The sequence below is a fragment of the Augochlora pura genome, chromosome 10 (assembly GCF_028453695.1).
Source record: "Augochlora pura isolate Apur16 chromosome 10, APUR_v2.2.1, whole genome shotgun sequence".
NCBI lineage: Eukaryota > Metazoa > Arthropoda > Insecta > Hymenoptera > Halictidae > Augochlora > Augochlora pura.
The window spans coordinates 27,269,598-27,283,805 of NC_135781.1; the positions used below are offsets into that span (position 1 = coordinate 27,269,598).

The window sequence follows — 14,208 nt, forward strand, 5'->3', positions numbered from 1 at the left end:
GAATATTTTCGAGGAGCGCTTTTCGAAACACATCTACATACTTACGGAAACAATAACAGACTGACAGATTGGAAAACAACATTGCGCAGGACGCCTACTCGATAGTAACGGTCAACAATGATTTTCATATCGCTTATTAATTATTTAATAAAGTATCATAAATTTGAAAAATTTATTACTTCTGCTGTCGCAATATTTATAACAATGCTGATAATTAGAAATAAGATCAAGGATTCGGTTGGCCATTTTTACATTTCACCTGTCAGTGACAATAATTGATAGAATCAGAGATGTGAAATAATTTTTCGGCAGAAATAACTCGAGAAATTTTTGAATGAAAAAATTAATTGTTTCTTGCACTATAATATTTAGAAAAATTCTTTCTGTCTTATATATAATATTAAGTACTCACTTCTCTATCTCTTGTCGTTAATTACCACTGATTACCACTTAAATTACCACAACTGACTGCTACGATGGCCGCTAGTGACCGCAGGGTGGACCAAGGGTCAGCGGTAATCAATGGATGTTAAATGGTTGAGAGGACCATCAAACTTAAAATTACTACAAAATATTAGTTTCCTATACTATGACTGGGAACTCGAAATTGAGTCAGAACGAAACCAGAATACGTTATACCTCCCTTTATTACAACGCAGGTTTTGCTTACTTTCTAATGCTTTAGCAAATATCTTAGTAACAACGCAACATCTTAATAATTAACGCAATAGTTTAATAAATAACAAAACGCCTTAAGAAATAACGCAATGCACACAAGAAAATTAAATTCTACGTAATACACGTCACAGCCATTAGCTCCATGTAATTGTCGATTTCGAAGTAGTTGCAAACGAATTTACAGCTGATTATAAAAACTTATGTATTTAAATTATAAGTACTTCTTTATTCAATTTATAAGTACTTATCTACCTAATTTAAATATTAAAAAGTACAGAAATTGGTAAAGACTTCGTACGGAGCATCGAAAAAATAAAGAAGACGGTACCTCCATTTGTGCCATTTTTACTCGAATCCCCCCGGAATCGATTTAAAAATTGGCTGCCACTTAAATTCCAGGTAAGGACGTCTCGAGGATATTATGCTGGCTCCACACTATTTCTTGCTTCGATTAGCAGATCTATTTTTTGCCGAGGATGCCGCTGGACAGCACTCGGACGCTCGATATCCGACGACCGCGACCGAAGATTATTGCAGCGGCAGATTCTTGATGGCCTCATTTTTCTCCGGCCCGTCCACCCCCGTCGGTCTCATTTTCTCGCAGTACCGATCGGCACCGAGAACCGTTTAGTACGTGTCTCGTTAATAACACCGTCTCCCATAGCGTCGCACCACCGCCGCTGTCGCCGCGCCTCTCTTCGTCCTCACAGAACCGTCGAATGGAAAAGTTGCCGAGAACCTTTCTGGAACCGCGTTCCTTCTGGCGACTCGAAGTTACGCGTTCCTCGTATCTAATGCCCGGCAGCCGAGTTCTGGCAAATCGCTTCTGGAAAACTGAAATTTGTCGAGCATCCACGCCGGTGTCCGCCGATTTTTATCCGCGACGCTTCCGGTCGCCGTGCGCCGCGAACTTTGATCCAGGGAGAAGAAGCATTTCCGTTTGGTCGGACCGCGTTTTACTTTTTGTTCTTGTGCATTATGGAACGGTGTCATTTCGAAATTTCGAAATCGATTGTTTCTTGCAAGATTGTAAAACCTATGAGAAATCATTTAGCAGACGTCGAACGATTCTGCCATGTCGTTCCTTTTATGGGGGTCGTCAAGCGTTGCAATTGGAAATCGATGTTGGAGACAATCTGTTGGATGGGCAATTGTTGAGGCAAATTCTTGTGTTTCTAGTTTCTTCGTTTTTTAATAAGGAGATTGAATATGTAAGATGGATATAAAGTTAATTGTTTATTGCTGTCTGGATTGCTTCAAGACAATATTTATCTGAGATCATTATTCTAATAAATCCATTTTAGCTGAATATTTTATTTGATTAATTCGTCAAATTATTCTATTTATTCGAATAATTGGGAGAATTCTTTGCTTAAATAATTCTTTATTGCCGGTTACATACAGGGTGTTCTTAGGGTGCTAGCTTAGTTACATAGGCGTGAGGCAAAATGATCAAATTTTTGGGTACTTTGCGTAATCGTTTAAGTTGCTTAGTCGTTTTACAGCGCGGGATTAGCTCGTTCCAATAAATGTGTTGAATCGGAAGCTGCTCGCGACGAACTTTTACTTCTTCGATAATTTCAGGATCATTTTCCAACGTGAGAAGCTCGGACAGGCACAGCGCCGCATAGTAAACGATCTCAACGAGGCTGATTAAACTGCAGCCAAGAAACAAGTCGCATATCCCACCGAAGTCACCTAAAACGCCATTATTCCTGGCTGAGTAAATCGCGTAACATTTTGTGTAGTATCGCTATGAAATTATTTATTTGGTGCGACAGAATTTAAAGTGTACTAACTCAAATATTGATACCACTTGTAGGTGACATCTAGCTTCAGAAACGGAGTGCCACCATTGATGAAAAAGACATGCAAGGTGCTGTACTTCACGTCGTCCCTAAGAATTGTGGAAATACGATTTAAAGCACAAATTTTTAATGTCGCATCTTTCAATTCGTTCACTGTATATGCTTACTCCGGGTCGTCATCCAATTGCTCGCGAGATGTGTACATGTGAGTTCTGACTTTGTAAGATACATCGTTGCATTGGGGATAACAAGAGCCGCAATAGAGCGTTCTATTTTCCTTCAATAAATGTATCAGCGCCTTTTTCACGTAAGGCACAACACTATGTCTGTTCTCTGCGATACATTGAAAAGTTTAATGGAATAATTAAACACCAAATCGTCGCACGAACTGTTCTTCATGCTTTGAAACTCAAAATTCGAGATTATATTGAATTATTAGAATCGGTATTTCCAATTTAAATTGTAAATGTTTTACCTCTGTATTTCTCGATGCACGGCACGTCTTCCAATGTGCAGGTCCTGTTAAATCCTACAGAGTAAATCCTTTAGATGTATTCAATCAAAAAATCGGCAGAAATTCAATCAGAAATAACAGTATATAATATCGAATTTGAATACTCCTTTTTAAAAGAATATAACCTATTGTTATAAGAGAATCTTTGTAAAACACGTCGTGCAATAATTTCCTCTTGGAAGTTGCAACTTTGTTAATAATAAAAAAAATTATAATATCGAATATATGCAACTAGCTCGTAATTTCTAAACAAACTATTTGCTTTAAAGAATTAATAAATAAATAGATAGATGAATAAATAAAATTGCAAGCTACAAGTCTGTAGATTCACGAATTCGTGAAGCCAGAAAATTGATAAGTGCGATAACATTTCAACCCACGTTTCTCGAGGCCCAAGTTCGGGTAGAAGAACGGCTTGCACCTGCAGAATTTCCATATGTCCTCCATCTTGCACGCGACGATGCAGTCGCTGGACGAGTCCAATTTATATATCGTCGGATTCTCGTCCCCGAAGACGCAATTGCGTGTTCTCACCGGATACGATCGAACCGAGTCGCTGCCGGTCAGACCGAGCGCTGTCAATATCAGGTATCCTTTTGTCAGCGGAGCAAGCAACACCTCTGTCACGCCGCCGCTATTCGTGTCCGGGTAATGACGAGGACGAAACACCATCACCTGACACGAATACATACAGCCGATATCATTGGTCGCCTCCGCGGATCTCGAACACAACGCATAAACTGCATGATTATAAGCGCATTTCCAACTATCTTCATTTAACGTTCTCTCAACGCTATCGCACTGCGCACGATCTCGTTCCTTGCTCGTAAAGAGATAACTGAACTGGCGGATTTTATGCATTCATGGCAAAAGTGAGTAACTCAAGCGTGCAGATGAGTACAAGTTAAAACCGTCGACGGATTAAAAGAAACAGAGGACAATGTCGTATTAATTTCAACTTATTAAAATGATCAAAAGAAAACTCGCGCATCTCTTCCCCGTTTCGCAATTGACGCAAACAATTTCCCTTGCGCATAAAGACTGCGGATGTTTACGCAAAATAAACATTATCTCCGTTAATTGTAGCAAAAATGAGCCAATTAGAAAGTTCTTTCGTCCCTCCCTTAGGGACCGTCATCTCCTGACAGAGGATGTCCTCCGCACTCTTTGCAGTTAATATAATTGTATTATAGAGAACCGTAAACTTTTGCAGCGATAATATTAACATTTTTCCGTGATTCTCATTCTTCCGATGCAATTTACAATCTGTGCTCTCTAACTAAATAATTCGCATGATATTCTGAGACTTAAAAGGTAATTTAGCATATTTAATAGACGAATGATATTTATTATAATAAAATGTACGCTCCAGCGATCCTAGAACGAGAAATAAATAGAAAGCCGCGCGCAGAACCAAGCGACGGTGAATAAAAGCGAGAACGCAATCACAGCTAAATGGACCTGGTACATTTCTGTCGAAAAAATAACCCGTGTTTCAAAGAGTTGCGCCAAGAAGAGTCGAGAAATGTTTGAAAATTCGCCGGGGACGGAGCCGTGCGTAAATCTTTGACGAAAAACGCGATTACGGTTTATTTTCCCAATCTTCGCCGTTGCTGAATAAAACGCCACCGATAAAAGAATTTATTCCTCCTCCTTACCCGCGCGCGCGCGCGCCCGCGTTTCCTCGCCTCCGTTCATTTTCTTCGTCCGTTTCGCTTCGAGCGAGTTCGAGACACGATTCCGGGAGTCGAGAGCACCGGCGGGAAACACCGCGGCAACGAAATAATTGAGCGATAAATTTTTTTCTTTCGTTCGCGAAATTACGGTTTTCTTTAGGGCGGCGGCTGCTTAGAATTGTTAAATCACTCGAACTGGAAAACGGTGTTGCGGGCGCGCCGGTCCCCCGCTGCGGCCGCTTTTTACAATGTAAAACGAAACACTGTATCCAGGCCCGCTAATGACTTTTACCGTCGTTTTTGCCGGCGTTCGCGCGCACTACAAAACGCAATAATCGTTGATGACCGGGCTCGAAAAAGGATAGTGATTAAGGGCAGGCGGGATCGTGCGTGGCCGTCGTTATCGCCGCGAGAAGCGGATCTACGCGGTTGTGTCACTTGCAACGTGTCGCGCGCTGTCCGCCGGTTTTATTTCGGAACGCAAGAGCGCGTTCTTATTCGTGGACGATAACGAGGTTCATCGCCTGCTTTCGTGCGGAACGATGACTTTTTTTACTTTCGTACAGTGTTTCCCAACCCTTTCTTGCTCGCGATGCGCAGCAGTTGCCTTTTCGTGGCACGCAAGTGGACGAAAATTTGTAATTGCTTGAGATAACAAATAGTTTTCGATAGTTTTTACAGTCTAGTATTTATTTCAAATTTTATAAGAATTAAATTTTGTTGCATCTATTATCTTTCAAAGAGAGGGATCCCCTTTTTTCTTTTAACACCGCCAGGGCAATTATTATAGATGAGAAATGTTTTGTTACCCGAGTTGGTAGCTAACCTTTAGTATAATCCATTAAATAAATCAAAATTTTTTGTATATATAAGATAAAATACAGAATTGCATTCTTTAACAATTGTTATGTATAATTTTAATCAAATTCTCTCACTGGTAGGGAAACACTGTTTAGTTAACGGAACAAATTCTCTACAAACTGTATACACCTGTTAATTATTTACCTTGAAACCAACCGTAGGCATCAGAGAGTAGAAATAATCATCCGACATCGGGTCCAACGTAACGGCGAGACCATAATCGAGGCCCACGTCTTTCACAAGTTCCAGGCTGTATCAACGCATCAGCTTTTGTCAGAGAAAATTGTATAAAACGCAGCGAAGTTTAATTAAAAGTTGAGAGTGTCTCACTGTCTTTGCTTCTCGGGATAATAATTGAAAGTGCAGCAGAACCCATCCTGTGTTCTTCTCACGGAAAAAATGTCGGAACAGTTTCTCCGATTGCCGTGGAATACGCATGTAATTAACAGGCTCGAGCATTCTGGTGTCAGCTGCAATTATCATTAAACATTGAATGTGCCATAGTCTCGACAGAGATATGCTGCGAAACTCTTCTTTGAAAATAGTGTTCAAAAACTCACGTATTTCATTATTGCGGTAATATTGTAATTATGGCCGTAAAACATCGTCAACAGTGCAATAATTTGTTCGTAATCCTTCTCATTTTTTACGTGATTGTCGTACAGGTGACCGAGGTCGTGAATCGCGTCGAGTATTTCCTTGAAAGTCATGTTTGAAATGTTCGCGTCGAACCTAATCACAATTGAATAGCTTGGGATAGATTGAAATGAATTAAAATGAATTAGAATGAATTAAAATAAATTAAAAATAAATGAGAATAAATTGAAATGAATTGAAATGAATTCAAATTAATTTAAATAAATTTAAATATGTGCATCGAATCTACTCAAAAATTACAAAAGCTACGAAAACATTTATCTCTTTTCCAGATTACTTTAATAATTTGACACGAGCACAAGAATATCATCAAATTGTTTAAACTGAATTTGATCTAGTGTTACTTTAGTCATAACATAAAATCCGCGGTCTGTTAATCACCCTTAAATTCAACAAAGTATCAAACATCGACTCTGCTGTTCCTTGTCGATAGTTCCTTGCCCGAGCTTCGAAAATCGAATGTAACCACGATAATTTCTCCAGGCATATTAAAATTTCATACCGACAGGATGATCTTGAAAGCAATCGACGACGCGCCACCGGAACGGGTTGAAAAGTTCGTCGAAAGTTTTCCCCGCGGCCTAATTCTCCCCGAAGAAATGTTCTCACCGCCGCGTGCCCCACATCAATGAATCACCGTGTATTAAGTTTCGCTAAATTGCCGTGAATTTGATAAATTGGCCGGGCTATTATTCAATCCGCGCAAGTTCCGCGTTCATTAAGGCCAAGCGCGAATCGATAGCTTCAACAACTTTCTACTCGGGAATAATAAACAGAGCTCGGCGTGAAATTGCGACCGAGCACGGTGATTATTAAAGCGATTAGAGATCGCGGGACGAATTAGTCGCGGTTTCGAGCGGCTACCGTTGAAATTATCCGCGGGACGAAATCGACGCGGCACCGAGCGTACGATCGCGTACGATCGCATCGTTGAAAAAAAAAGAAAAAAACACTTTTCCTCGGCCTCGTGCCGTATTTTTCCGCGATTGTTATCTGTTTCTCACATGTCGGTCGCCAGCGTTGTCGCCTTGCCGAGACTGATTCTGTTGACGCTGCAGATTGCGATGCCTGCAAACGCAAATTTCTTTAACAGTAGAAAAGCGAACGATCGGACGCGGTGTCGAGTCACATTTGACTCGAGCTGAATTAAAGTACCTCAGTCATTATAAAATATAAAGGTAGATGGTTCTGTTGTCGGAAATGACTCGACACCGCTGGTGAAAATTTAATGGCGATCTGACTCGAGAGCTTGGGATCAATTGGTCGAGGGAATTTCACGCTTTAACACTAAACCAACCGAACATTAAAAGTGACTTTATTTACTAATTTAAGTAATTTGTTCAATTATTTGTTCCGAAAGAGTCCTTACTTCAACTACTTTAAATCTAATATTAAAACCACCGAGCCATAAATGAGACTAATGTCTCGTTATAATATTAATAAGATTGGATTTATTTAAACCTTTTACGATTTCTATTATTATATACGCTAAAAAAGTATATTAAAAAATTTTTCATGGAAACGTTTCAATAACATTAGGAATTATTTGATAGTTTTAACGTTGAAACGGAATAATTATCTATTCGAAAAATAAAATGTCGAACTCCGGGCTCAATTATGAAAAGTTTATTCAGCTTCGAATACTTTTTATTAGAGGCTGCAAGTATAATCGAGAAAAGCATCCGGTTTGATATTTGCATTGCATAATTGAGGTAAAACGGCGTTGCCGTGCCGCGACTCGACAAAGAGTTTCGCAAGATTGCAGGATGAAAATGTCTCGAAGCTTGATACTACTTGTTCCCTCCGTCCCTCCCTCCCCCGGAGATTTCAAATTGAAATTTGTGTTCGAGAAAGCCCGTGCTTTTAATTGTAATTGAAACAAGCGGAACGACGGGACTGGAAATTACACGGGGAAAGGAGCTTTAATTTGAGACGAGGGAAAATCTGAAAATTATCGCCGGCATTTATTAAAATGGAACCGGTTGGTTTTCGACCGGGCGGGGGACGGTTCCGCGGAGGGAAGTTTTTGAAATGATTTCCCGCTGTTTACGGGTGGGCCGACCGTTTGAAATTCGTGCCGAAGAGATTGCTCGGGTGCCTCAAGCAGGAATTTAATCCGGCGCCGCGACGGAAACAGCCGAAACGAAATTGTGCATCGAATAAATTGGGATCGAAGTGAAAAACGATTTTGTTCCATTCCCACGTTTCGACGGAAGCGCTACGCGGCGACCGCCGTGAGATTTTTCAATAATTTCCAGTTGTTTACAATCGATTTGCGGGATGGAAAGCAATCGGAAGTTCCGCGAGCCCGGCGATCCGCCGTGATTTGCTTTAGTAATACCGTTTAATTAGACTTCCCGTTCCCGTTGAATTTAATAAAGCGGCTCCGCCGGCGAAATAAGATCCCCCCCGGCCGCCCGCCCGCGTTCTTATTCCGTTTCATTCTTGTAAATGCATCCGTAAAAAAGCGAATCTGCATAAACATCCGCAGGTCCGGCTCACCAAGTAATCCCAAGCTGTTGAGTGCGCCGAGCGAAATTATCATGCCGGAATATTTACCGGGGAACTCTATGCGCTCGGTGGGAAAATCGTTCGACTCGGGCGTGTGCCTTACCGTCGAGGTGAAATAATCCCTGTTAATCAACGGGATGAACGTCCACATCAGCCACAGAATTAGCCCGTAAGCAATCGCCCACAGGAACCTGCAAAAAGTTTTGCCACAACCAACGAAACGCCGAGCCATAATGAATCAACAGCGGATTCTCTCCGATCGTCATTCAGCTTGTTAAAAACACTGAACAATTGGACTCTGGTACGATCGTATATCTTCACGAACTGTTCGCTTTTGTTTACAAGCTGAAGAACTATTGGGGAGACGTCTTCAAGACCTTTAATTGTCCATTCAAATTGTGTGGTTGAATTTTCTGCACAGCGTTCGCGAGAAAATATGCAACGAGAATGCTACAGTGCATACATTTACGAACAGAACAATTCGAACACTGAATTCTACTCCAGAAATTTTCTTTTCTGGAGATCATCGATTCTGAAATAATCCCTTTGACATTTGTTTGCAAGAAAATATAATCTAAGGAAGATCTACGAATGTCTTAAAGCAGCTGAAGTTCGTATGCGAGAAGAAAGGTAAGCTTGAAAAGAAGATTCATTTGTACAATTTAGATAAAAGTTTGTTATCAATAATCTATTTCTTAGAATTAATTTTACGTTTAAAATTGAAGAATAGCATTATAATTTTAAACGGTGAGACGGTAAATTCGATGGTTGCTTAACCGATTCTCGCGAACGAGACCAGAAGGAGATGAAATATCAGCGATCGTTATATTCTCTCTTCGAAACGCTCGAAAACTGCACCGCGGTGACTTTCGCGGTCGACTGTACGCCGTGTACACGCGACGGACGGTTTAATCAAATTTTCGTATTCTAGTGTCCCATAAAATGATCGGGCGTCGCGAGACATTCCAAAGAACGATTTTAAAAAGCGGGCGACGCTCTTTCTCCGAAGAGCGTAAACCGCGTTCAGCCACCATTAAATATGGCTGATTGCGGCGCGACGCCCCGTCAAGAATAACAGTTAAAACTCTGCCGTAAACGGCGAACCCACCCCGGTTCATCTTGCCGAGAAATGAGAAACTCCTTTATTATCGAATATCGCGGGCGTCTTTACGCCCGACGGCGGAACTGTTTCGCGAAGGAGGCGGCAACTTTTTCGGAACACCTCGGAATATCGATTCGCGGCTCTGTCGAGCTTCTTGTCTTCGCCCGGTAAATTTTCCTGTCCGCCGGCTTAATCAATTCTTGAACGTACGAGATCATACGGGGGGAGAGAGAGAGAGAGAAACAGCGCGCTCGACGCACGCGTACTCCTCTGTCGCAAGATGCCGCGAGATTTACGGCTGTGTATCCAAAGGCTCGCGAAGAATTACACGCGTCCCGAGCCACTTTTTCTGAGCTTTAATCTGCTGGAACTTGGAACAGTGTACTACGCCTCGCGAGCTGTAATTCTACAAAGTATGACCCGCCAGGCGCAAAAACCGTCCCGGCGACTACCTTTTTCCGCGGGACAACGAAATTTGCTGTTCCCGGTGGCTTTCGAGAGACTGAAAGGGACAGGAAAAAATAAAACAGTGCGATGCGGACGGGTTAATGGAGGAAGAGGTTAAAAGTGAGGCTGTTCATTCGTTCGCGATGTTTCTGGAAACGTTGTTTATCGCGGGGACCGCAGTCTAGAAAATTTTATGAAAATTTAAGTATTTCGTTTAATTGAAATTTCATATTGTAGTGCGTTTTAGTAGACTGCGATTCATTAGGCGTTTACGGCTTGCAGAGATTTTTTAAAAGACAGAATGTATAGTTAACGAGATCTAGTAGCATTTTAAATTTCGTATCATGATTATTAATTTTTTTATCGACGAAGCAAATTTTTCTTTAACGTCTAGTTATCGATCACATGTTCAAAAATTCTTATGTTCCCCGAATCCTAAAAATATGCGATAAATTGTCTACAATATTCGACGATTTAGATGTTCAAAAATATCCAAAGCGGAGCATTTTTTCACCTACAAAATTTTGTTCAACTTCAACCTATCAACGATTACTAAAATACTGTCACATTCTTTTCATTATGAGAAACAAGAAGTGCTACCATTTACTAACATGTGTATCGCTTACTGACCTAATTTATTGTTAACATATATAGTTAAATTAACTTTATAATTCATTAAATTTCTCTAAAACACAGTAGTCGACCATTCTATTATCTCGAACTACGAACACTTAATCCTAAAACGTGTTCGCATGTATTCGTGCCGGGCCGTAGATGAAAAGTATACCATTCGGCAGCGGATTGTTAAAAGTTGCTGAATTTTCGCGTGGACGATCGCCGTAGAACCGTCGGCCGCTATCAGGCGGGAATTAAACGGAAGCGGGAAACAGGGGAACGAAGTACGTAGGATGCGCCGTTATTACTTTAATGTGCAGGAATCGGAAGTGCGAGCGCGGGCGAGCATCGTGCGGTGTATCTATCCGCGGAAATTTCAATTTACCTCACGGTCCACGTAGCCCGATCTTCCACGAGATACTTGAGGCCCATCATAGTGGAATGCTTGCAGTAGAGGTTGAAGTATTTTATTAATGTTTGAAAGCGGCTTGATTGTGCGGAGCGTTTGCGTGTAACCGGGCCGGCCCATCCATACGAAACGGCGAGTTTTCCCCTGTGTTGCGGCCGCGCAGTCGGCATTTCCCTGTTCTTTGTAGCCGTCGTTCGCGTAACGAGAACGCGCGCCGGCCGGAATGCCGGATTTCGGGATAGGAATTCGGCTAGCCTGCGTACGCGCCGCAAATTCTACGGAGATCGGGAGGACTCTAATTAGCTGCGGTTGTTCGTGGAAATAACGCGGACCGCCGCGGAACCGATCCCGCCGAAAGAAACATTGTCCGAGGCCAGCTAATTACGATTAATCCGATCGAACCGTCCAATTACGGCCGAAGCTTCCAACAAACGGAAACTCCCATCGATATTTCCCGCCCGTTCGACGCTTTTCCAGCGTCTGCTGTATCGGAGCGCGGCTATCGGCGCGTTCGCAACATTCTTTCGATTTGAATCATTTCGAAGCTGACTCATCCCGGTCTCGAAATTTCCGGTTATTTTCTGCCCGTTGTAAACGGCGGCTGATGCGCGATAACAAAAAAGAACGCGTGTCAAATATTGTAGGAAAAGCCGCCTTCCATCCGAGCTCCATTTCGTTAAAAATTTGTGGAACGACGTACCGGCGCGTCTCCTTTTAAAATATTAAAAATACCGCGCCCGTTTCAATAATACATCAAACTCTCGTCGACGGAGACTCACGAAATTCGCGACTTTCTATGAAAGCTGTCAACTAATGCTTCGGATGGGAAGCGCGGCGTTTCTCCTTCGATCGACGGCGGCGACAGAAAATCCACGGAAAATTAGAAACCATTGGACCGTTCCGCCGGAGAGAACGTTTTCGAGAGACCTTTTTAGCAACCGCTGTGTAAACCGATAAGAAACGAACAGGTAAAAATAGGTTCCGCGAAGGGGGAAGAATGCTTCGTATGAAGAGGCGGTTTCAAAGCAACCCGGGGCTCTCCCGGTTTCGAGAACAGTCCCGGCCCCTTCGATGAGCGAATGCACAATGAATGCACCGGGTAGTATAGTTGCCCGTTACGCGACGATCCTCTATCAGGATTTCCTCGACGACTGCACGCAACAACGTTCCGCGGCGAGTATCGCGAGGCCCCCCCAGCACACGTTCCCGTTCCGCTTATTACGCGCGTATCGGACCGGTGACGTACGTACTCGACGCAGAACAGATACCGTATCTCGTGTCGTTCAGTCACCGATGCGGCCTGCCTATCTCACGCACGGTCAATTTGTTCTCTACCACCGCCATCTTACCATTTTCCTCCGCAGTTTCTCCTCCTACACATTTTCCGCGAGACTCTTGTCTTTTCTTGTTTCTTGGAATTTCGAATTCTCGTTTTCTTGAACTAGCTCAGATGTAGATATTTTTGCCCGGCTTTCTTTTTCGAGACAACAGTTCGATTGTCTGATCAATGGAATACCTATACTACTGTGTAGGATTATTATTATTGGAAAAATGAAAAATATTCAGGATGCGCAGAAAATTTGTCTCTCAAACGAAACTTGATTGATTACATTTAATTATTTAATATGGAATGAACTTTATTATGGCCGATTCTTGCGGTGAAAATAAATTCTGCAGTTCTTTTGCTACGAGCTATTTTTTCAGCTCATTAAATATACATAGAATACATGTATACAAGCTTAACAAACGCATTTGACATAAAACTATACTAGATTTACTAACTGAATAATAATAAAATGAATTGATATAAATTAGTATGAATCAAAATATATTGAAATAAACTGAAATAAATTGAAATAAACTGAGATAAATTGAAATACTTGCACCGAACCAATTACAGAAACCACATTCGCGTCTTCTCTCGATTATTTTCATCATTCGACACCACCACAAGAATATTTTCAAACAGTTCAAACGAAACAGAGGGACAGAATTTCCTCGGCAGTCTGTATTTTTCCAAAAATCGCCACGCAATCTACGTTGAAACAGAGACACCGTCAGCCTCTCGGAATTTTTATACGAGCGCCAGCGAAACAGCGGTGCCCGTTCCAGCCGTGGCCAATGACAAGACAAAAAGCTCCGCAGCCATAATTCCGCGCGCAGCACACCTCGTCCGGACAATTTCGCGGAGCGACAACGGTCCCCATCCGGCCGGCATCGCGGGATCCACCTTTTTCCCGGCGACGGAATGCTCTCGCGACGGTAGACGGTCTCGGCGCCGGTCGCACATAAAAACAGGAAACTAAACTCAACAAGTGACTCGCGCCGGCTGATGTAGATTGCCCCGCCGCCTAAACTGCCCTTGAACCTGCCCGCCCAGCCTTGTTATTAAGCTCGTAAAACTTCAGAACTTCATCAGCCGGGGCCGGCTTCGTGACTAGAATGGCGTCCGGGCATGTTGCAGCGCACTCGTATTCGTTTACCCGCTAATCCGGATAGTATCTCACGCCAGATCGCTCGAACCCGAGCGCAGTCTCGAGCGTTGCGTACGTGTCCTGTTATGAAAATGCGTCGCCCGTTGGCTCGTCGCAGCTCGTGACCGTGTCGCGACAATTCTGGGGGGCCGCGGCCGGGTGGCTGCACCGTTGCGCACCTGCACGTGCACGGGTCGGCTGCAGCCTTCCGGTGGCCGGGCCGGTAACCGGCGAGTGCACGTAAATTGCATCAAGTTTACACGACGTTAATCGAATCTCCATACTCGACCATTTCCCCGTCGTGCCCGACCTCTGGATCCTCCGCCGCCATTTTTAGGCCCTCGCGCACGCCTGACCGATCCTGGCTACCGCATCTTCCGCAACGATTCCCATGCTTTCGCGTTTTTAGCGTTTCCCAATTTTCGTTGCGATAGAGCGCCCAGTTTTCTAATTATG

At 42.8% G+C, this 14,208-nt stretch overlaps 1 protein-coding gene across 1 annotated transcript; it reads right to left on the reverse strand.

Moving 5' to 3' along the window:
* Positions 1-2,089: 2,089 nt before the first annotated feature.
* Positions 2,090-11,488, reverse strand: LOC144475489 (sodium channel protein Nach-like). Its single transcript, XM_078191446.1, has 11 exons — positions 11,255-11,488; positions 8,754-8,896; positions 7,199-7,262; positions 6,098-6,269; positions 5,868-6,007; positions 5,682-5,787; positions 3,381-3,675; positions 2,962-3,015; positions 2,654-2,819; positions 2,478-2,575; positions 2,090-2,376 (listed from the first exon to the last, which is right to left on the reverse strand). Exons 1-11 carry the CDS (start codon positions 11,446-11,448, stop codon positions 2,090-2,092), a joined length of 1,719 nt encoding a protein of 572 aa, XP_078047572.1. The 5' UTR covers positions 11,449-11,488.
* Between the last annotated feature and the right edge of the window lie 2,720 nt (positions 11,489-14,208).

Coding starts and splice junctions, on each gene's coding strand:
- LOC144475489 (XM_078191446.1), bottom strand. CDS start 11,448: ATGCCGACTGCGCGGCCGCAACACAGGGGAAAACTCGCCGTTTCGTAT. Junction 8,897..11,254: donor CGGGCTACGTGGACCGTGAG/GTAAATTGAAAT, acceptor AACTTTTTGCAG/GTTCCTGTGGGCGATTGCTT. Junction 2,576..2,653: donor CAATTGGATGACGACCCGGA/GTAAGCATATAC, acceptor CACAATTCTTAG/GGACGACGTGAAGTACAGCA.